The sequence below is a fragment of the Typopeltis vanoorti genome, chromosome 18 (genome assembly GCF_054136105.1).
Source record: "Typopeltis vanoorti isolate ZY-2024b chromosome 18, IOZ_Tvanoo_1.0, whole genome shotgun sequence".
NCBI classification, from domain to species: Eukaryota; Metazoa; Arthropoda; class Arachnida; order Uropygi; family Thelyphonidae; genus Typopeltis; species Typopeltis vanoorti.
In genome coordinates this window covers 69,867,524-69,892,598 of record NC_143566.1, presented here as the reverse complement: position 1 = coordinate 69,892,598, position 25,075 = coordinate 69,867,524, and the positions used below count along the sequence as shown (strand labels likewise).

Here is a 25,075-nt window from a genome sequence, read left to right as displayed (position 1 = left end):
CCCGCACTTTGCCTCAAATTTTGCATAAATTTTTATGATCTGTTTTCGAAGCTTTGCAAGTTTCTGTACATTCGCTCAAGTAAGCGGGATTTGTAATATTCCATATTTCTACTAAAGATTCGCTGATGTAGTAGATCTTCAATAGGATTCTTTTAATAAATACGATGACGTTTTCACTTTTATAGGGCAGGAAATAAAGGTATTCTTCCACATCTCAAACAAACGCAAAATTTGGTGAATTGCTGGAGTGTTGACTGGTGAGCATCTCCGAATTATTATCACTGTGGAATGTCTAATATTCAATTTGTATTAACTACACAGCTACTAGAAATATAATGAATGAAAAAGGACCAAATATGTGCCATGCTCTTGGTACTTACAAAACTTAATTCTCTACGAGTTTTCCCACTTTCCAACAAAAAAAAAAAAAAAAAAAAAAAAAAAAAAACGTTTCCCTTAAGCAGTGACGGAGTTTATGATTGCAGAGATCAGTTTAGTTGCTTATCACTACTTTTTATTTTATTTTAGATAACTTTATTAAAAATGAAGTAACTTCGCTCTGTGTACGACCAAATTGCAGCACAAAAAAAATTGATTTTTTTATATATCTTTATACGCAGTGTTATAATTTCTGTTTTGGTAGTTTTACTGGCATCATAAGACAACTTTTCTAAGTAGTGAAATTTGTTTTTATTTTATTTAATGTTTCTATCTAATTCCGTATGCAAATAAACAGCACTTGGTTGAAAACTTAATTACTTAATTTGTAAAGAAATTTAGACAATAATGATGTACAAAACGGTGCCTTCATTATATTAATATTTGAAGATTTGGGAAGAAACCCATACGTCTTAAAAAGTCTAATGATTTTTTTAAAAAAAATTAATATAAAGAATTTATTTGGTAGGCGATGATCAATGTAAACCTTGCTCCAGAACACCGTCAATTTTTAAGCATGTTGTAGAAATATGAATGTTAGTGGGATCAGAAGTTTACTCCACTAGCGCCACCTAGTGACGAGTTCTGATGTTCCAAAAATTTCCTCATTCTACATTAACTGGGTATTCATTGTTTAAATTCTTAAACAATGAATACTTTTACTAAATATATGTGGTTATAGTAAGCAGACGATAATGTCAATAAATAAACTGACAATTATCGTCGATTGGTAAAAATATAATTTGTGGCTCTCCGATAAGTTTTGTGTTTTATTATTATTATTATTATTATTTTCGGCGATCCAATTAGGATATTCTCAATTAGATTTTTTTTTTACTTTTCAAAATCCTTAATACTAATGTTAGACGTATTTTGCATTTTGTTTAGTTGCACGTTAATGCGATACTAAACAAAATGATGCTTGTACATATTGATGCATGGTTCCTGAATATCTGACTACTTTCAATTAACGCCTCTGATTTTTTTTTTTTTTTTTGATAGGGGAAACAGCTGTTAATCAACGAACTTTATTTAAAATAAATACACAAAACTTATCATACAGCTCTTGCCGAAATGATCTGAAAGAGTTTATTGGTTGTCTGTGTATACGTGTGTTGGTATTTGGAAAAAAAAAAAAGAAAGAAAGAAACATTAATATAAGCGGATAAAAAAAAAAGTCCACACTATCTATGACAACCATATTTTTTATTTGCCGTTGTGTTTGATACAAACACAGCCAAATGAGCGGAAAATTCACAATACTAGCAGGGCAAATGGCCTGTATCATAAAGCCAATAAAACATTCAAAGAAAGCACTACATCAGCAGATCAAAGAAAGGTGATGTCAACAGCTCACTCGAAGAGCTTCGAAACCTTTAGGGAATCGATCAAGTTTCATTGTCAAGGGTTTTTATATACTTTATATTAAAAAATATGAAAAAAGAAAGTCATCTTCTTCTTCACAGTAAATTGGCACACGATGAACGCCCAGCAGGTCGTCAGTGGAGGCTTGTGAAAGATCCGAGGGTAAGAGAAAGTAATCAGATTTTTTTTTTTTTTTTTTTTCAGGAACCATAAAATGCTCAGTACATAGACCTTGCTGACCCAGTAGTAGCCATAATCACAATAAAGCACGCAAAGTCCAATATTCTTCCCGACACCAGGTGGAGTCACTTACCCTGTGTTGTCAATGAGAGTTAAATTGTTTCCGCGAGCAGCGCCATCTTTAGCCACTAGATTTCTCACAAAAATGCCGTATGTATCTGGAAAATAAAATAAGGTAATTTTTAGTTCGTGATTGTAGTTTCAATAATCAGAAAAACTATCCGTTACCGGATCACCAAATAAATACATTAAAAATAATAATAATAATAATTTACCTTCATCGGACATGCGCACTTGAACACGTAAAAGTTCCCCTAAAGAAACAGTTTCTCTTTCTTCGCCCTTCATGTCAACAATATGTAACGAGAGATCAGGAAGACTCGGCGAACCTCTTGAGTGATCACTAGAATTTGGATCTCTAAAGCAAAAAAAAAAAAAAAAAAAATGTAAAATCTAAACAAATAAAAAACGCCAGTAGTGTGGTAATTGATGGAGAGATTAAATTAGATAAATTATTCTAAATAATTTAGATAAAGTATATCCTATTATACGTTTTAAATGAAATTGACCAATAATCTCACTCCATGCATGTCTATTGTGTAATTCTCAATGTTTATTTCGCTATATGAATCTGTGTTTGGGTGTCTTTTTTTTGAAATTTGAATGTCTATCGATGTCTATTTCGCAATCCAAACATCTATTTAGATGTCTATTTCGCAATTGCAATGTTTATTTGGATGTCTGTTTCTAAATTTCAATGTCTATTTGTATCATGTGTATTTCATTTGCCATTTGATTCTGTGATATTCAAAATCTACACTTTTAGTTTGCATTTTATCAAAACAAAAATACGCATTACGATCATTAATTTAAACAAAAATAACGACAAAAACAAAACTACATTAACGGAATTTGGTTTCTGTTATCTGAAAAGCAACAATAGCGTTTAAAAAATTGATATTAACGAAGTCGAGTTTAATGGCATTTGCGTTCTGTACATGACGTTGTCAGTATCCCGGATGTAATAATAACACATCCAAGGATCATTAGACTTTCATTAGTGAATACGAGGTTATGCCAACTTTATATTTTTTTTTTCCCCTTAATGTGTCAGAGACTCAAAGAAAAGCAAATAATGAATCTACAAACTTTTAAATGAAACTTGTCCCCTATTTTTTCCCTTAAAACAAAAGAACTCCCCCCATACCCCAAAAAATTGGATATCATCCTTTGACCTTCTTTTCAAGATTTCTTTAGCTTCTGATTAAACATTTTTCTTAAGAAAATTCTTTGTTAAATATCATTTTTTTTCTCCTTAAGGTAAAAAAGCGATCTTTGATGGGAAACTAAGTCAAGAGGTTGTTTTTTTTGTTTTCCGACTATTCTTGGTTAGAAGATGCAACCAATGAAAACTTTTTTTTTTTGGTAATTGTGATTCTTTTTCCCGTAAAAATTAATAAGCTCAAACATTGTTCAAGCTATTTTAATGAGGTGAATTCTTCTTGTTGTATCGTTATCCGTTTGCAAGAAAACCTTCTCTGGTAACTCTTCGCTGGTGTGCGGATGTGCTCAAATTAATTTTCTCCTAAAGAAGAGAAAAAAAATGCATTTGTTACCTTCCGGCTAAATCACACTGAATAATTAATTCTTTTTTTTTTTTACTCTCTCTCAATCTCTCTTTAGTGTGAAATAAATAGACTATAAGCATAAAGATTATATTCTGGTGTCCGGTCAATAAATACCAGTCTAAAAAAAGATAAGATAATCTAAAAGAAAATATTAACGATAATAAGTTCCAATGATAAATCGATTAAGGCGAAACCTGTTGTAAACAATATTCATTTATTTTTGACATATGTCCAATGAAGTTGGTATTTATCATTTGTAATCATTTTCTTGCTTTACATAAGTGAAAGAAAACAATAATGTTCTTGTTGATATCAGTAATTTAAATGTCCACAATAGAGTGCGCTGTATCCGTACTCAAACTGTAATTTCGATTAAAAAAAAATCAATAAATGTACTTAGGATGTTTATCTCTGAAATAAGCAATTTCTGCGTGTCAGACAGATTTTGAATATGAATAGTTTTATCCGAATTCTTTTCTACCATCTGTAATTGCCTAGAAACAGCTTAGTTTAAAATCCAATCACGGTACTGTATTCTATAAATAAGAACGCTGTTTACCGATACATGATAAAAGAGTGGTAAAGAATTAGAAAATATATACGTTTTTAGATAATTTTCAGCTCTAATGGAAAAGGGTGTTTTTTTTTTTGGGGGGGGGGATAAATAAAAAGAAATAGATATATCGGAGTTCTACCGGTACAGAGGCTCTATTTGAAAAAAATGGGTATTAATATATTTGTCATTTATTATAAATGACAGATATAAAAATATAAAAGTTTTATTTTTATAAAATATATATTAAAGATTTTATAAAATTTTATATACTTTATATATGTAAATTATATACTTTTTAAAATAGAACTAAAACTTTTATTTATTTATTCCAGTTATTTAATTAGCAGAAGGATTGTAAATACACTTTTTATTTTTTTATATAACATTCCTTGATATTAATTGTGTAGAAGAAAGCGTAAGATTGATACATAACAATTTCGCTTCAACTTCACGGATATGAACTTTATTGTGATCGAGTTTTTTCTTTCCTAATCTCCTACTTTGATCGATGAAAATTGTTGATATTAACTAAGAAACTAAATTTAATCAAATTCACTTTTCTCCTAGCAGACAATAACTTTCAAATATTCAACTACACGGATCAAAACAAATACCAGATAATTGAAAAATGAAGAAACAAGCATATCCGCCTTAATTTCTTACACACACTAAGTCCCTGTCTCCCGAATGTGAGATGAGTGTCTAATTATCTGGGGATTAAAGCAACTTACGTGATGTTCAGCTCCGTCTCTTCGGTTTTATTGCCAATGTCGTAGGAACAGTGGACTCCTATAGCTTTATCCATGGCGGTGACGACATGGTCGTTGCTCTGGATGACAAGCACGTTTGAGAATTTGCCTTCTTCCTGAGAAAGAAAGAAAGCATAAAATTAGAGTGGAGAGTATACCACGTAGGGGTGTCTTTTACGATACAACGGCGCTATCGCCATTCGTATCAAGTCTTGACGCTAATGAAGCATAGTTACCGTAGGGGATATAGACCAGGGATGGTTGGCCAAGTTAAATACCTCAAGGCGTAGGAGAAATTGGGAATTTCACTGAGATTTTTGTGATTTCTCACAAGTTGGTCACGTGTCTCTGGACTGCACGGTCAGTTAGGCTTTCCAGAAAATCGAATCCACAGAGGGAGAAGTCACAGCAATGCAACACCGAATGTTAATTTGGTTTTTGAACTCTTCTTCCCACCCTGGACCATTTAGCGTTGGAGTTAACAACTCCATAAGCAATACAAGAAAAAACAAGAACCATATCTTTACTATATTTACTATTTTTACAATTGTTAATTCTTATATTTAATTTATTATATTTTGAAATAGGTGTATTCATTTTATAGTAGTTATACTTATAATTCTTTTATTTTTAAAAATGTTTCTTATTTAATAAGGTATATTTTTTCAAATGTCATATAATTTTTAATAAAATCATCATTTTTTTTTAAATATTTAGCGATTCATCGATATTTTTAGTACGTTGTCAGGCAATTCTAGACTATAAGAAATCTATCTTGCGATGAAAATTGCCTTTATCCTATTAAAGAAACTTCCGCTTCGCCATTATCCGCTAACTAAACCATCACTCTGGTGTCGGAAAGCAGGCGCTATAATCATTAGATCACTAGAGTTTAAAAACTAATTAATTGCGTTATAGTATCTGGTAAGAAGAGGCCATTAGATGGTACAGAAAAAAAAAAAGAACATATTCCGTTACACTACAAACTAATTAAAGCCGTTTGGCCTTTCTCCAAAAAGTAGATAAGAAAACATTTTGTCTTAAGAGTGTTTTTTTCTACTTAGATCACTTCTATAATAATGTGTTTAGCTACAGGAAAAAGATGAAGAGATAGACTAGAGAAAGAATGACGAAGAAAATGATTTGAGTGCTTCCCACATTTATCGAACGTCCTCTGACCCAAAGCAATACGTTACCGCCCCTAATCATACCTCTTCTACACTGGGTGTTGTTCCAATAGCATCAGGTAAATATTCTCAAGATAAATAACATGAAAGTGTTCACAATGGCGGTTTATTTACGAGGATTACAGCGATTAGAGCTGCGCCCAAATAATTTTCTACTCGGACGAATACTCCGAGATCCTGTGGAGGCTTTCATGTTATTCTGTTCTTGTATGCAAGAGGATTGTTCGAGGTTACACAGCGAATCGACCTTTCCGTATACTGTAGGATACGAGGTAAAAGTCATGTTTGTATACTATCATCTGAGCCCTTATATTTGCATAGCAATTATTACCATACTTTTTAGCCATAAATCTGTCAACCTTGCTATTTGAGAAGAAAGTCAATTTCAAGCTTATAAAAAAAAAATATTATTCATACCAAAAAAAAAGTAAATTATCAAAATTTTGATTATTTACTGTTTCATAATGTTTAGAATCTGCATGTTGCATTGTGCAGCGTCTGATCTAACTATGTAGGTTTCGTGGTCGTCATGGTAACATTATTCTAGTAATTGACAATTGTTGTTATGATCGCGCACTCTGGTGTGTAAAAAGAAAACAGGTCATTGTTAATGTTATAGCAACAAAGATAAAATATACCACAGCCTCTATTGTTGAAAAATACCGAAGTGTCATTAATAAATGGCTCCACATTTTTCCGACTAATTGAATATTTGTCTTTCTATTTAGTAAAAATTCTTTTCATTATTAAAACAATCGAATTGCTTAATTGAACATTCAAATTCTCCTCCTAAGAATTCTTTTGAAATATTGAATAGAATAGGATTTAAATTCTTAATTAAATAATTCGTTTGAAAGAGGAAATGAACTGACTAAATGACAGTCACGGAGAATTATCCACACATATAGGTGACATCGTTTCCACTTTGAAGATGAACAGAGTTTTAAATACTTAATGAGTGTATGTTGGAATCTTGACTCTAGTTGTTCAATGATAAATGTAGAATAAGAGAAGGAATCGTAGATTTGTATGCAAGTCTCCCAGATGAAGTGATCCTCTGGGAAAAGATGCGAAACTTCAAAAGATCAATATCAGAAGTTTACCAACACATAATCCCATGGCTACCATTACTGGCGAAGCGAAACGCAGGTCAAGTGCGAAGAATTTAACAACTGACCAGGCAGTTACCTTGAATAATAGCACCCATCCCTTTCTATAATAACTCATCCCTTTCTACATACATTTCTATGAGTGATTTATAAAGACAGGTGATCGTAAAATTTGTACGTAGTTTGAATAACTAAAATTTTTATAAGAGTTTTAGGTAAACACACATCACTGCCATTTAGGGAAGAAATGTAGTAAAGAATTTATTTCTGACAGAAAAGTACCTAAGCGATAAGATTGTAACAATATTATGTCAACCGAGACTCATATTTTTACAAGCAGGAAAATTGTTTATCATTCTTCTGATGAGAATCGTTCGTTTTGATTTCATATATTATTATTAGGAAGTTGGAAATGACTTCTCATTGGTCGGCTGATTTTTCATATTGTTATGTCGTTTTCAACAGTACATATACTGTTCGAATGAGGCTAATATTGTTATGTTGTTTTCAACAATTGTTCGATTGAAGCTAATATTGTTATGTTGTTTTCAATTGAGTCTAATATTGTTATGTCGTTTTCAACAACACATTGTTCGATTGAGACTAATATTATGTTGTTTTCAACAACTGATCTTGTTACGTCGTTTTCAATAGCATACATTGTTCTGTTCAGGATCTTATTGTTATGCTATTGTCAGTTCTGTACTATTGCTTGTTTGAAGCACACATTGTTGAGTAATTTCGGTAACAACTGGAAAAAGAAGTGGTTATACCACTGCGATCTTAGCAGCACAATAAAATGAATATTATGTTTCGGAAACATTTTTCATAAACTTAACCTTTTCCTACCAGATGCATATGTGTAATTTATCTGAATAAGGACATACATGATCATTAAGGTAAAGATGTTTGACGGCAATCTTACCTTTCTATACCCACATAAATCCCTTTTCTTGTGTGGTTGTGCGTTAACACCATCTGACTTAAACTTAACGATCTTTCGAGATGACTTTTCTGTGTTAAGACGTGGGGGTCGACTCTAATTATTCAGCGGGGCTGTTAAAAACACCCATAAATTAACCACCGCCTTGAAATTTTAATGCTGGCTGTAATTAAAACTGAAACATTCGCAAAGTTTTCCCTCTATCACACTTCACCTTAGAGTCATGGGGCTTAAACAATACCTTCCAAATGAGTGGCCATTAGCAGTACATTAGACAGTAATGTGCGGCTAGTGGAGCGAGGGGGGGGGGATCTCCTGGGCAGTCATTAATTTTACAGACTTGTAATTATGTCTGGAATGTTAACTAAATCATTCATTTTCAAATCGTTTAGCAAACTTCATACAAAAGGGGTAACGAAAGAGAACCAATGACACTCCATTACATGCCCACTAATCTCTGTATTAGAAACTTTTTGACCATTAAACTCTTCTTAATTTCACTGCGGTGAGTGGCTCGTGATTCTTAGCCTGACTTCTCGTGCAAAACAGGCGAGAGAGAGAGAGAAATAGTGAGAAATTAGAAATGGCCAGAGAGAGAATTTGAATGAGTGTGTTTTCAATAAGAACTTGTCATAAAATGTTTACATGAATTGTAAGGAGTTCGACAAGTTATCAGCCTACCAGTCGGAGTAGTCTAGTGGATAGCATCCCTACTTCGATGTCTATCCATAGGCTATGAAATATTTGTGAAATCGCCATATTACCATCCTGTGTCCTTGAGGTCTAAAGTGACATTGCTGGTCTCCCAAGTAGAGTTCCCATATTATCGAAAAGTGTCATAAAAAAATAACTATGTGATATGAAAGTCACACGGTTGGGATCTAGAATGTATGGTGGAGGTTTAATACTTCCCATTTTTGCCCAATGTTTGTTTTAACTCTGTGTAGTGTGTGCATTGTCATAGTGATGTAACTGTCCCATACGAGTTCATACACAATGAGATCATTAGATCGATTTGGCTCAAGTCCTCAGGTCGAAGCGATCCAGCATACGAAAAACTATAATTCCCTCTTGAATCCTCCGTAACTCAGTCGGGTTCGTCGATGACCATCGATTGGAAAGATCTGGGTTCAAATCCCGTCTAAGACGTGAAAACACTTTAGATATTCAAGCGAAGATGAGTTGATCGGTTCTCCTACGAAGTTTAAATGTGATTTCTGTTGGCAACTCGCGTTTTCTCATCCCACCTATAGGCAAACAGAAGAACCCAAGCAATTTATGAAGTCTACTTTAGGCATAAGGCTAACGATCCTATCCGGGATAACAGTTCTGGATATCCAAGGATGCGCTTAAGGACTTGTTGATGAACGTAGAAGAAGATGATAGTGCATTATTGCTTTGGTTGTACTCTGGATGAGTCTTAAATATTTTGAATGGCGAACTCAAATATTATAACGAACTCAAACGCATTACCAAATTGGTTGAGACAATGAAATTAGTTTAACTAGAGGTCTAAGAAATTCTTTCACAGTTATTTGTTGATTGGAATCATGTCTTGATTCTCCTCTATAGCTGTTCATTTCTAAATGCAGTATTCATATGTTACTTAGTTGAATGAGAATGAATTGAAATGTTTCACTAGTTAGCGATAGTTTTTTTTTTTTTATTTCTCTTTTCATGATGTTGCTCGTGATATATTTCACCAGTTAGCGTTTTTGTTTTTATTTTTATGCTTTCGTTGCCTAGGTAATGTTTCTGCAATCAACATTAATAAATCCATTTCATGGCAACAATAAACCCAGATTTTAAAATTCTGCATGATATCAACAATGTGCGTGCGCATCCCAGACAAAATTTTAGAAACTTACGATTAACATTTTTTTTAAAAAAAATGTCAAAATTTGAGTGGTAATTATTCAATTCATTTTGATAAATTTACATTCTTAAATTTGTGGCTATTTTTGATTGATAAATTGCGATATTTCGCTAATTCCGCTCACTCAAACGCACACAGATAACAAAAGGGAATACAAAAAAAAATTAAGCATAAAGATGGAGAATGATTATTGATTAAAAAAAAAAGAAATAGTCGGTGACAATGTTTTCGACCATTAAAATATTCGATTTCCATTTCCCACGTGAAAATCACAGGCAATCACGAAACCCTAGAGAATTATCTTTTCCAACTAATACGTTTCTGGAGTTAGAGGAAGGTGATTGAATTCGTTTGGGGTATGATGTTTCTGCTTAAATTTACCATCAAGAAAATAAGTGGGGGCTTGAGAAAAACAAACACATTAGATAAAAGGATTATTGGAAGCGAAACGTAATGCAAGCATCTTGTTGGATGTGGTTCGAAAAAAAATGGCGTTTCAAATTACTTTCGTGATTTTTGTCCTTGTCGATAACACGAATCGTGGATGACAGAGAAGATAGGGCAAATCAAATAACGGCTGCTCATTACGAAAAAAAAATACTTTCGATTATCATGTGTGTGTGTGTGTGTGGCTATCCAATGATTGCTGCCCCTCCGATATCGAGATAACCACTGTTATTAAATTGCCACAATTACTTTGGGTAATTCGTGTTCTTTTAACTCATTTCGAAGCACGTTCGTTCAAACTAGCATTGCTAATAGAGATATTAAAGAAACAAGAAGGTCGTGTACAGAAAACAAAAAAAAAAATGAAAGTAAAGGAAAAGTTGAATCATATTGGAAAAGTAAATAAAATATAAATAAAAAAATTTCAGAAATAGAAATTAATACAATTATAAACAAAAGTCCAATTTTTATGAGGGAAAAATTTTCTCTCTCATTCTTCTCAGGACGTACACTTTTTTGTTTCTCATCCTTATAATAACCAATCTTTTAATTCTCCTTAAAAACATTTTTATCGCCCTTAAACTGAATAGATTTATCACCATGCTTATGAAAAACATTTTATAATTTTTGCCTATGCAAAAATTTGATTCGTATTGTTAAGATAAAAAAAAAATTGATTCGTATTCTTAGAATAGCCAAATATTTTATTCATATTCTTAAGATCAGGGGTGTCCCACCTTTTAGCTTCCCTGGGCCACATTGGAAGAAGACGAGTTGTTTTGGGCCACACATAAAATACACTAACGATAGCTGATGAGCAAAACAAACGTAGAATGTATAGTTAACATATTTAAGTAATTTAAACTTCATTAATTCATGAATTTTTTATTATAAAAGTAAAAGACAAGACAGCAACATGAATTAGTGAGATGTTTGACATTGTTTTTGAGACACTAATGCTTCGATATTTGGTTCGATGGAAGTGGTTGCAATTCTCAGTGAGTTCTCAAGGTGCTCATCAGATATTTTGGTTCTAGTTTTATTCTTCGTGTGCTTCATCCTTGAAAATAGCTGCTCACAAATGTAGGTGCTTTCAAATAGCGATGACATGAATAAGGCATGATTGTGAAGCGAGGAATATTTTTCTATGGGAAGATATAGCTTATAGAAGTCCAGTAAAGAGACATGATCAAATTTTTCTTTAAGTTGAATGTCAGATTGTTGCTCTATGCATTCCATTTGAAACTTGGAAGGTAAAATGTTTATGTCGACTGAAAATGGAGTCTCAAATATACCAAAAGATTTATGATTTTTCCCGGAAATCTTGAAACCTGTTCTCAAATTCCTGTATCAAATCGAAAAGCAAGGCTGCATATTTTTCGTTGTTCACAGGACCGTGTTTAGCCAACGTGTCGAAATGCATAAAATTGTTTGCCTTAATTTGAGATTGCCATAGTTTCAGTTTCAATTCGAACGCTCTTATAGTTTGAAACATTGTATTGATCAGTTGGTTTTCACCTTGAAGACGCATGTTTAACTCGTTTAAATGAGCAGTCAAGTCTACTAAAAATGCCAAATCTGTGAGCCAGTTTTCATCGTCAAGTTTTGGCATAAATTTTGTTTTTGATTCCATAAACGACTTGATTCCATTTCGCAAATCATAAAATCTTTTCAACATTTTACCTCGACTTAACCATCTTACTTCCGAAAAGTAAATGATGTTCCCAATAGTCAGCATCCATAAATTTAAGAAATTCCTGGAATTGGCGATGATTCCATTCCTTGGCCCTTATGAAATTTACAGACTTGATGACAATCTGCATGACGTTATCCATCTTTGAAGCTTTTGCGCATAAATTTTCTTGGTGTACTATGCAGTGATATTTCATCATACGTACATTTTGGGAGGTAATTGCATCGTCTTCTATTAGTTTTACAAGTCCATCTCTTTTACCAGGGCAAATTTATCAAAATTTATCATCGCCGGGGCACCATCAGTAGCTATACCATATATGCGCGCAATGGACAAAGAAAATCACTTTAACGTATTTTTCACTGCTTCGTATAAATCTCTTGATTTAGTTGTGTCTTTTAATGGCAATAAAGAAGCCATTTCTTCGGTGATATTATATTCGTCATCAATACCTCTGATAAAAATTGCCAATTGAGCTGTATTAGTAGCATCAGTACTTTCGTCTATCGCCAAAGCATAAAATTTAAAATTAGCAGCTCTACTCTCCAAACCTTTTTTCGATAGATTTTCCTATTTCATAAATTCGCCTGGCTATAGTCTGATGAGACAAACTGATTTTAGAAAAATTCCCTTTTTTATCAGGGCAAATTATATCTGCCACGCTTTCCATACATTGCTTAATAAACTCACCATCGGCATATGGTTTTAATTTTTTTTGCTATCAGGTTTGCAACCACATAATTAGCTTTTACAATAGAATCCGTTTCAGTTGTTATTTTTTTAGAAAAACTTTGTTGAGATGATAGACTTTTTTTCAGTTCCGCTATTTTGCCTTTACGACAAATTCCTTGATACGCACTAAGTTTCGCAGCATGTTTTTGCGTGTAATGTCTTTTCAAATTGTAGTCTTTGAAAACTGGCACAAATTCCCTACAAATTAAGCAGATTGCCTTAGTATTTGCCTCGACAAAAAGTAGTCGTCTGTCCAGTTTTCGTTGAACAATCTTACTTCTTCTATAATTTTTCTTTTTTTTTTTTTTGGTTCGGTTTTCTTTTGAGACGCCATGGAAGCCATGCTGGAATTTAAAAAAAAAAATAGATTGAAAATTAGAAAGCAAGGTTTAATAATCATCAAATCGCCAAATTTTGACTACTAAAAAAATTACTCGCCAAATCGCCACAAACACACGTAACGTCTGCACCTTTCTACGGTGTCAACGCGACTGTTTACAATTGCACATTGAAAGCTTTTACAATAAATGAAAGCTACCAGCGTACCCATGGCGCACATAGAGAGACATCAATTGCGTGGTAAAAGTAGGAAGCAAGAGCGCTAGCGCACCATTTATTATGTCGAGAAGTAACTACTCGCATGGGCGGCAATTTTGAATAAATACAATTATTTGAGAATGATTTTATGAATCTCTCATTTCTAAAGAACGTGTTAAATTCAAAAGTTCATTGCTTATAAATTAATAGCGTGTTAAAATTGTATTTATAGTATTATTAATGGTATTTTTTAGTCACAATCTCATAAAGTTTGTAAGTTTACAATTTTTTGTTGGGCCGCATTCATAGCCGTCCTGGGTCGCATGTGGCCCGCGGGACGCGGGTTGGACAAGCCGGCTTTAGATGATCACAACTTTTTTTTTATAAGAATAGGAATAAATATTAGGATAGGACAAAAAAAATTTGGTTGAATGTCGCCAAGTAAAGATAAATATTTGGCATGTATTCTTAAAATAAACATTTTTTATTCTATTCTTAAGACAAGCAAAACTTACTCCATTCTTCGAATAAGTATTTTTTTTATAAGAACCGGAAAAATTTTTTAGGTTATGGGATTAAAGAAAATTTTTCGTTTTTTTTTCTTATTTTTTGGGTAAACAAAATTTTCGTATTCATTCTTAGAATAAACAATTTTTTTCTTATTCTTAAGATAATTGTTTGTCTATTATTTTTAAGATAAACAAAATTCTATTATTACTCTTAGGATAAACAAAATTTTGTTTATTATTCTTAAAAAGAAACCAATTTTATTCTTAGGGTAAACAAATTTTGATTATTATACTTTCCAGATAAATAAAATTTTGTTTGTCATTTCGAGGATAATCGAAATTTCATTTACTCTTCATAGAAGAAATAATTTTTACTCTTAGGCTAAATAAAAGTTTATCCTAGGATAAACAATTTGTTTCGTTTTCTTAGAAGAATCAATTATTTTTCTCAGATCAAGCAAAATTTAGTTTATTACTCTTAGGATAGACAAAATTTTGATGAAAATAAACTTACGATATACTTAAGAAAATTAAAATTTGGTTTAATTTTGAAGAAACAAATTTCAATTTTTATTCACAGATTAAATGAAATTTTGATTATTATTCTTAGGATAAGCAAAATTCTGTTTATTACTCTTAGGATAACTTAGGATAAAAAAATTTTGTTCATTATTCTTTTGTTTATTATGAAACTAATTTTGATAAGGTAAACATTCTTAAGGTAAACAAATTTTTATTATTATACTTTTAAGGTAAACAAAATTTTGTTTGTCATTTCGAGGATAATCAAAATTTGATTTACTCTTCATCGAAGAGCCAATTATTACTCTTAGGCTAAATAAAAGTTTATTTAATATTCTTAAGATAAACAATTTGTTTACTTTTCTTAGAAGAATCAATTATTTGTCTCAGATTAAGCAAAATTTTGTTTGTTACTCTTAGGATAGATAAACGTTTGATGAAAATAAACTTAGGATAAACAAAATTTGGTTTACTGTTCTTAGAAGAATCAAATTTCAATTTTTATTCTCAGATTAAACAAAATTTTGATTATTGTACCTTTGATTTTGATAAAATTTTGATTATTACTTAGAATAAAAACTTTTGCTGCTAATTGGGAAACAAAATCGTTAAAACACATGAAACCATTAACATTCTAAAAGCATTTAAGAATATAACATATTGTCACATAAAAATTTCTATTTTGATCTTTGTAAGTGATCATCTTCAATAGACACTATTGGCACTTACCCATAGTGATAGTTTCTGGCAGCAAAACAGTTTTGATGTATTCGTGTGAAGAACCACTCTGTTAAATAATTCTACTATTGACCACAAACGCACCTGTCGTGCTTCAAATGACTCGAGGGATGAGCTACGTGTTGTTCATACAGTTGCAAAAAAGAATGTGCAATATACGAAGAGAAATTGAGAAGGGACAAAATGAAGTCCACACATTCTCCTTCTCGACTCCTGTACAAGCAGAGTGCTGGCAGATAGAGAGATAATTAAGATAAATGAGAGACTTACAGAGAAGTCTCAAGACACTACAAAGATTCCAATCGTTGAGGTGATAAAAGGTGACAGCGAGATCAAACTGTACTGAAACACGACGTGAAATCAATCCAACAAATTGAAAGGCGATAGTGGGAGAACAAACAGATAGAGCGATCAAGTGCTAGATGCCAAAGAGAAATAAGAATGGTGAGGGGCGAGAATTTGAAGGATTAAGATAACCGGAAACTACGAACCTAGTGAACAATGGTGTTGTGCACGCTTACGCACACACACACACACCACGATAAGTAGTTACTTCATTTTCGCAAAACTCATTGTATTTCAGTCTCCGATTTTATCATCCCTAAACGACCGAAGGATTCTGGAAACTCTGTACTGTTTGGAAGCTTTTTGTTTTCATTTTTCTGTTTCTAAAAGAAATATTGGCGACATGGATAACTTTGGAACATCTACAATATAGTTTGTACCAAAAACATTTTTTTTAGATACTTTATAATACAACCTCTGTTACTGTTCCGCATTCGGAGCCTGTCAGAGGAATGGGCAAGGTAAATTCTAGACTGTTGGTGACATCCACGCTGCAGGTCATAGGTCGTCCTTTCGCATAAACTTTTCCTTTAAAAAGAGCATTCGTCTGCACGGTAGCCAGCATCATTTGCGATTCACATTCCACAGAAACTGAAACAAAAGATGAGTTTACAATGTAGTTTCCCATTTAAAATAAACTAGTATTACGTAATTGTATATTTCCAGAAAAACAAAAACAAAAATAAAAATGTCCATTTCATAAGTCAGTAACTATAACAAACTCAACTCAACAATGGTACACGTGCCAAAGACGTTACTATAGTAACGACTAATTGCCACGCGAAGGTAACTCATTACAGAGGCGAACAATGTTTACTCCTCATTAACTATCTTGTCATGAAAACTCCGTCTCCAGGTAAGGGGGGGGGGGCGGATGAAAGAGCAGGGTGGGTAGAGATCCATACACTTACATTCTTCTCAAGTAATTGTAGTGAAGGCATGATATTTAATTACTAAGAAAGATCGTTTCGTCTTTTGTTTTTGTTGAATTTGTGAACCACAACATCCTTTATGTGCATTCTACTCGAGAAAGTTGAACCGTAGGTGTACAGAACATTAGCCTTTCTCGCAGGCTTCATTTACTTGTTTTCAAGGGTAACATGACTCCTTTTACATTTTCCATTAAGCGTGCATGTCGAGAATGACGGTCTTTCACCATTGTTCACTCACTCTCTCTCTCTCTCCCTCCTCAGGTCCATCATCATTCTTCCTTCATGTAGCATTCTCACAGCGTAAACATAATCCTAGTGGCTAATACAGCCTATCTTATTGTAATTGACATACGGGGTTGAAAAGTTCTGGCACACACACACACACACACACACACACAGATTACAGTCAGGAATACTTAAGACCCACCATAGACTTCGTTTGTCAGCTATGCCGATTCCCAGGCAGCATGAAAAGACGGAGGGGGGGGGGGGATCATAGCCGTTGTATCATCGTACGAAATAAGTAAAATCACAACTTTTATATTTATTTTTATGTATTTATTTCTATTTTATATTTATTTATACTCGTATATATACACGAGGATGTGCGGAAAAGTTGTGAATGTTTTTATTTCGTACGATGATATAACGGCCATGAGCACCTTTTACGGGGGGGTACGGTACCATCTCCCCCCCCCCTTCTTATCCGGCCTCGGGATCGGCGAGCTGACGAATCAAACCTATCACTGGGTCTTAAATATTCCTGACTGTAATCTGTGTGTGTGTGTATTCGCGGTTTGCCTGTTCTGTGGTACGTAAACCCGAATTTCCCGGTGAAAAACCTCCCTACTTCCTTATGAGACCAGCTAACTCACCTTTAGTCGAAAGAGACCAGATAAAGATTCCTCACTTCACCGACGGGAATCGAACCCAGGTCTTTCCGACCTTTTGGTCGCAAAGATCTGGGTGTATATATATATAACTGAAACCAAGTATTAGTTTACAATGTAGTTTTACATTTAAAATAAGATTTTACGTAATTGTATATTTCCTGAAAATTAGAAAAATATCAATCAACAAAAAACATGTACATATCATATGTCATTAACTATAAGAAACTCAACAATAGTACACGTGTCCAAGACGTTACTATAGTAACGATTATTTTTATTTTCAAATTCAATTCGATAATTCCAATTGGTGTATAAAATAGCATTTAGTAGGACAAAACTAAACATTGCCTTCTTATAGGGCTCTCTTCTCTCATTTTATCCACTTTTTAAGGGTCCGCAATGTCGTTATTGATCATGTTCAACAAGAGAAAGAGACGCAGAGAGAGATGAGAAGGAGGGGAAGAAAAGAAGAAAGAAAACCTATAAGTATTGCTAGCAATCAATTGCTGCCACTAGCGAGTTTGACTCCCTCCAACTTTGGGGAATGTCTGGCCGGAAGGAAGAGTCGGAGAACACTAACTGATTAATGACAATTGTAAAGTCAAAAGAAAGGTGCTGTCACTTAACTCTACTGATATCATCTACGCTTTAAAAGAAAAGTGATAAGAATACTTTCAACCCCTTTTTTTTCTCACTATTGGATGATAGCAAGAATCGTATCTTCATACTCACAATACCGTCATGGTGAATAGATGACAGAATTAGTTTGCCTTTTTCTTCTACAATTGTGGCATTTTTCTTTACTCTTTCAGAGTTCCATACTTCTTTGTGTGATCGATTCTCCTTCTGGTAACATTAAGTTGATCTCCTGCACTGAACAATAGCAATGCGACCCTCTATTGTTACGTATGAGCGCACTGGTTTTTCGCTAATGGCGAACAAGTGAAAGTCTGCAGGAAACTTTGAACTGACATAAAAGAAGGAGATAACTCTAAATATGCCGAATACGTGAGCTTATATTAGTATGGATTGAACAGCAAAGATCCTTTAGAGATGATAAAACCCGGATAATCTCACAGAGATTTTTATTCAACGTCAAATATACTAGGTGGGTGATTTATTGGAGAATTGTTTCGTTAGACGATAAAGTTCTAGGCTATATGAAGTCAGTAGGCAGCCATAGAGGAACTGTATGTGTGAGTGCTTGTAAATATCACTGTCACAACGTTAATGGCTTTGAGCGTGGTGTGATAGTTGGCGCTTGATGGACTGACGCAAATATTACGAAACTACAGTTTTTCTTGGATATTCGTGTATCTAGGGTTTACCAACAGGGTGTATCAAGGCGGTTTTTATGCGCATACTTCACCAAGTTTCACTACTCTCAGCTAATAACATGACGCGAATAAAGTGGACAAACAAATACAAAATTAAATAATTGATGGGTAGAGAAATGTTGTTCGGTGTGATGAATTCTCCTCGTTGGGGCCGTCCCTACTGACGGCAAGGATAAATTTAGTGACAGCAATAAAAATAAGGAGCCATGTGACGGGGTAATAGATTAAATGCTAACTCAGTAGTTCGATCTCAACCCAATTTAATATCAGTGGGATGAAGGAGGTGTTCATTACAGATTCCCCCCATACTCTGAGACAGTTGAGGAACACAATCCAGATCGCATGGCTATTATCCTTTGTGGAACGCATTCAAAACCTCAATGAGTGAATTCACTGAGGAATCATTACAGTTTTTAAAGGGTAAAGTGGTTCTTATTCTCTGTTTATTAAATAGATGTACGTAATAAATTAGGGACTAACTTTGTATATACAAACAAGCAAACTGGCCAAAAGAACACACGCATTATACACACATATGAGGCTCTGGGAATAAGTATTAATCACCCTAATTCGTCGGACATGGTTACGAAAGCCTGCATGGCACTATAGTTCTACTCGTAAGTCGAATGTCAAAAATGAGAATAACTGCAATGCTGACACTAACCTTGACATGTAAGGATGTCATTTTGCCTCTTTACAAGGCCTCGATAAGACCGCACTTGGACTATTGTGCGCAGGTCTGGTCTCCTGGTTTCCATTGTGATTCTGATATATTGGAGAGCGTACAAAGGAGAGCGTTAAAATGATATCAGGATTGTGGAATAGTGATTATGAAGACAGATTGAGAATTTGTTAAATGCAGACACTAGCAAACAGGAGAAAGACGGGGGTGATATGATTGAGACTTACAAACTTCTGAAAGGGTCATACAGGATTTCAGTTGATGGAGTTTTTCATTTTATGGAGGGTGAGGAAAGGACTCGAGGGCATCCATGGAAGTTGAGCATGAATGCCGTCATGAAGAGGGTTAGGGCTGGATTTTTCTCTCATAGGATAGTGCTTGATTGGAAGGGATTGCTGGATGTTGTGAGTGCAAGCAGCGTGAATGAATTCAAGAATAAGTATGATAGCTGGTGCTTGTAGTACGTGGCCTCGTTCGATGAGTTCCTGACCCTTTGGGGATCTCTCTTAATAATAATAATAATAATAATAATAATAATAATAATAATAATAATAATAATAATAATGATGTATTAAAATTATTGCATCCAAAAGTGATTATTCAGTGAATAAACATACAATTAAACTAAGATAAGCAACAGAAAATAATCACCTTTTTTTTTTTTTTTTTGATAGATGTGAACCACAAATGAAAGATATCGCATATCTCAACATATTCGAAGTCTGATGTAATCAAATAAAACAAAACTAACGGATAATCAGTCTTAAATATACAATATTACATGAATTATGGTATAATATAAATATTTATATTGATAGAATACATATAAATGCAATTTATATTGCAATAAAAAGGAATCTAAAAGATAAATTGGATATAATAATGTATCTACACGAATGATAATCAGAAGAAAATCGCATGGATCTGAAGGCTAACTGATAATCTACAGTTACGCAAGTATGTGTCAAAAGGCTAACACCGATATTCGTAAAAAAAAAAACGAGCTTGTTAAACTCAAAAGATGTATCTAAGGGCAAAGGATATAATTAGCGTGCGTCAAATAGATATCTTAAGGTTAAAGGTTAATTGATACAAAATTGAATGCATCTAAAGGTTCTTCGGCACAAAAAGGGGGGTTTTAATTTCTCGTGAAATAAATAGTCACGAATATGACCAAAAATTTGCGCTCTTTCTTTCAAAGAAAGGGGATTTTTCTTTGGTCAGGGGGGGAAGACAGGGCACAAGTGTGGCGGACATAGATACAAATTGTTTACTCACGACCAAGCCCTAAGAGTTCCGCCTTGCCAGGTAATAAATATAAGATACAATCGCTTGCCAGCACACACCACGCCACCTACGCAAAAATAAGATTTTTCCCTTTCGTCTCCGGTCCTTGAACTTCCTCGGATAACTGGGTGCCAATCCGTCATAAGAACGCTGTCGTAACCTTTTGTAACTTTTGGACAGGTCGGTGAGGAATGAGTGTGCCAGAGCTTTCGTTCAATGGCAACAGTGGGCGATGACCTTTTCCCTACTCTTTTAGAAGCGGCGGCAAGCCTTTTAAAGGATGTATTCAGATGGTGTCTTCCTGTCTCCTATGTCTGAAATCATGTCTACAGTTACCATAGAGATAAGGGGGGGGGGTGTAGGAAATCTTCTCGGTGATTCTTAGGCATTAAACTTTGGTATCGATCCGAACCCGCTTTCAGAAATCTTGAACACGTCACTTTGTGTTAAAGTTATGGTTCGATCTTCGTTTATTACAACGAAGTCTGCAAATGCTTACTGAATTTTCTCACAAAGTGGACAGCATAAAAGATTAGCTTAGACCAATTCCCCCTCTCTCTCTCTCTCTCTCTCTCTCGCGTTTAGTCATTGGCTGACTCAATATGAAGAAATGGTATTAAACAATTACGTCATCGGTTTTTAGTTTATGGATATGAGGAATGAAAATAATATTATTATTTATTTTCTTCTCATTCAGGTGCCTTATTTGAACTCCGTAGTTACAGTAGTATAAAGCTAAGCATCCTCTTTCCAAGAAAAAAAAATTTAGAGAAAAAAAAATCAGCAATTTCTTCATCTGAAGGTGCATAATATTTTGTCCATGAACAGTTTAAAGTTGTTTGCGTAATAATTCATTTGAATTCAAGCTATAATTCCCCATAGTTGGTTCGATTCTTTCTATACTATAATCTCTGAATACATGCATCAGTAAGAAAACGAATTTTTATAATATATAATAAAATGATCCTAAAATCTTTTATGAGTTTTATTATATATAATATATAATAAATATATATTATATAATATATATTATAATATATATATATATATATATATATATATATATATATATAGAGAGAGAGAGAGAGAGAGAGAGAGAGAGAGAGAGAGAGAGAGAGAGAGAGAAAGAGAGAGATGTTCGTCCGTCATGATCCTAAAATCTTCTCTTATTAACCCATACGCGATAATAATGTACTGTAGCTCAAAAAAAAAAAAAAAAAAAGGAAAATTCATTCTTTCCGGAATTATCATCAACCTTTTTATTCATCAGCAAGCTTATCCTCAAGTTAACAACATTAATCTTCTCTCCATGAACAATTTTATCCTGAAATTAAATGGATTAGCATTCTTCTTTATCAGCAAATTCATCAGGAAATTAAGAGCTTCGTGTTTTTTTTTTCTTCAGAAGAAAATCATCCTGAAATTAACGACTTTCTTCATCAGCGTTATACTGAAATTAACAACAATTTTCTTCATAAGCAAATCATCCTAAAATTAACAACAATCTTCTTGATCAGCAGTTCGCTCTGAGATTAACAACAGCTCTTCTTCGTAAGCAACTTCATGCTGAAATTAACAACGACAAAATCCTGAAACTGCCATCATAAACAGATCACGCTGAAATCAACACTGAAATATTCTATGAATATATTCCACGAAATATTTAACAAAAATTTCAAGCACGCGCGCACATACATACATACACACACACACACAGAAAATTGTTCGTGCTTATTTTATTTTTCTTACTGTCGGCTAGCAGATAAGCATCGGCTTCATATGGATAATAATTACGCATCTTGAACACAACACGGCAGTGTTCATGCGACCTTACAGAAAGGGAACAGCTCGTGAAGTGCAAGTTAAGATGTGAATCTCATGTAGATGATCACGATTAAGTAAAGGGTTGCTACCGCGGGGAATGCCTGCTTGCGTTGTACACGACGGCAGTTTAAAAAAAAAAAAAAATAGCTGTCAGGAAATGAGAAGGATTGCCTTTATCCCTATCAGCAATTAAATGGAGTAAATCACAGAGTACGTGAAGCTTGTTTGCATATAAATTACGAGTCTTTAACTTTTGATTAGAAAACATGGCCGTACGTAATTACATATTGTAATTAAATATCAAATTTCTACCATCCTATCAAATTCCTTATTTTGCAGTCGCGCCTAGGAATAGGGGTGTTGTGCATTGTGACTAGTACTTTGATGTTCTCATAACGTGAAAACTGTAATTTATATGCAAATGACATGGAAGCAAAACAATATTTTTATTCTTCGAATTTTCTGATACACATAGAACGCACGTGTAGGTATTTACTGGTGTGTTAACTCGTGCTTTAAAAGTAATGAATTTCCGCATTTGTAATGAATTACACTTTAATAATTAATGTTACCTTTGGTTCAGTGTTTTCAACAGGTCGCTAAATAATATCTTATATTAAAAAGAATGTTTCCGTCCGTCTGTCTGCCACAATATCTTGCAGTCAGAACTGAAATCCAAGAATATATGCAAAACAAATCGAAAAAAAATCAAATCTCGGTTAATTTTTATGGGTCCGAATCCCGGAGTTGAACATTTTTATAGAACGAAAGCAGATGTGTCTGTCTGGTTATACACGTCGTATAATTAGACCCTGGATTCTTTAAGTGTTCCAGTGGGATTTATTTATGTATTTATTTGTAAAAATTTATAAGCTGGTTGATTCTATAAAAATTTATGAAAAAATATTCATTAAATATCGCATTTTATTATATATGCTTTTTTGGTATTTAAGAAGGAAAATTATGTGAGTTAAGGGATAATTACTGCTGTTTTCATGACGAGTGAATTTTGCTTCATTTGACAATCTCTGATAATAGGTTTACATTATCACGTGGGAAGATTCGCATAATGTGTTAAAGTTGAGTGGAATCGATTGTGCAGAATTACAACGCACTCATTCAAATCAATAATGTTTTTGTGCCCTGTGTTTGTCAATTTTATATCATCGTGGTTGCTACTTCTTAGACCAGTTAACTCTCTCTCCCTCTTTCTCTCTTAGAGGCTGGAAGTATTTTTCTCATCCTTATGGAGATTTGCTCCTAGATCGTTCCTTCCAAAAAAAAAAAAAAAAGATGGAAAACTTCTTTGGTGTTGACATTGAGGCTTTTCCAATTCATCAAACAGTCAATGTCGGTTAAAACATATTTTTAGAGATTTTTCAGCCAAATCTAAATAATTCAAGATGACATCATAAAGAGTGATCACGTGATGGTTCTATTGTCATAATGCTTCACCTCTGTTGATTTCACGTCTCCAGGAACAATGCGTGCTTAGGAAAGAACATAATTACAAGAACATTTTTTCGTAAGAACAAACAGGGGATGTGTCTTATCCCGCGTACAGTTCACTCCTCTTAAGACTTCTCACTTACATTTTCATTTTCTTTTTAAATCCTAAAAGTGTTGTTAAATGAAATCAAGTTTTAAAACATTAGATGAGATTGAAAAAAAAAAAAAAACACTGTTTGCACATTGGTCCCAGTGGAATCTCGGAGCTAGAAAGAAATTACTAAAGCAAGTAATTTTCCACATCTATTTTGATATCGTCATGAATTTCAGCACGAATAATCTTACCCAATATTGTAACCAACTTTTCAATGAGTCCTGTGCAACATTAAATTTTAATACCCCCCCTTTTTTTATTGAAAAAAAAATAAAAATAAAAAACAAATACGATGGAAAATAGATCGGTTACTTTTTAACTTTAACCAAAAATGTTACAGAATTGGCCCCAGTGGCATCCACAGGGGAGGCCAAGGGACCCTGGTCCCCCGAAGAAAAAGGAAAAAAACACTAGAAAAATTTCCAAAAATCTTTTCCTAATTAAAATTCATTTTCTTTTATTTCTGTGGTGTCGGTGTCGTGTCTTCTATACTACTTATGAATTAGCGATCATTGCAGATGCTCAGTCATTGGTCGTATGCGAAGCTCAGTGTGTATTTTCAAATCGTCTATTCAACTCGCCCCCCCCACACCCCAAGATTAAATCCTGAGTGCGTTACTAATCGGGCCCATGGAGGCGAAATTTAAAATTTGAAAATGAAAATAGAATACTGATTATTTTTTGATATCCCATTTCTGGACCTTTTTTTTCTTCCTGGGCCCTATGCACCTGCCTAGTTGCGGCACTGATCTTACCAAATGCATGAACATTTAATCGATATTGTCTAAAAATTAAAATAGTGAAATCCGAATAAGAAATCATTTTTGGTAAAAGAATGGATCTGAGGTATACATAAGCGTCTATTCTTTAAGGCAGGTTCAAGTTTTGATTTTATTCTGATTT

At 33.6% G+C, this 25,075-nt stretch overlaps 1 protein-coding gene across 1 annotated transcript in view; it reads right to left on the bottom strand.

The window, feature by feature from the left end:
• Positions 1 to 25,075, bottom strand: part of LOC150096757 (uncharacterized) — a 131,078-nt gene that overhangs the window by 17,841 nt on the left and 88,162 nt on the right. The window contains exons 8-11 of the mRNA XM_090408700.1: positions 16,030 to 16,205; positions 4,959 to 5,092; positions 2,319 to 2,461; positions 2,117 to 2,201 (exon numbers count right to left, since the gene is read on the bottom strand). Coding sequence (XP_090264826.1) covers positions 2,117 to 2,201; positions 2,319 to 2,461; positions 4,959 to 5,092; positions 16,030 to 16,205 — 538 coding nt within the window. The remainder of the gene's footprint in view (positions 1 to 2,116; positions 2,202 to 2,318; positions 2,462 to 4,958; positions 5,093 to 16,029; positions 16,206 to 25,075) is intronic.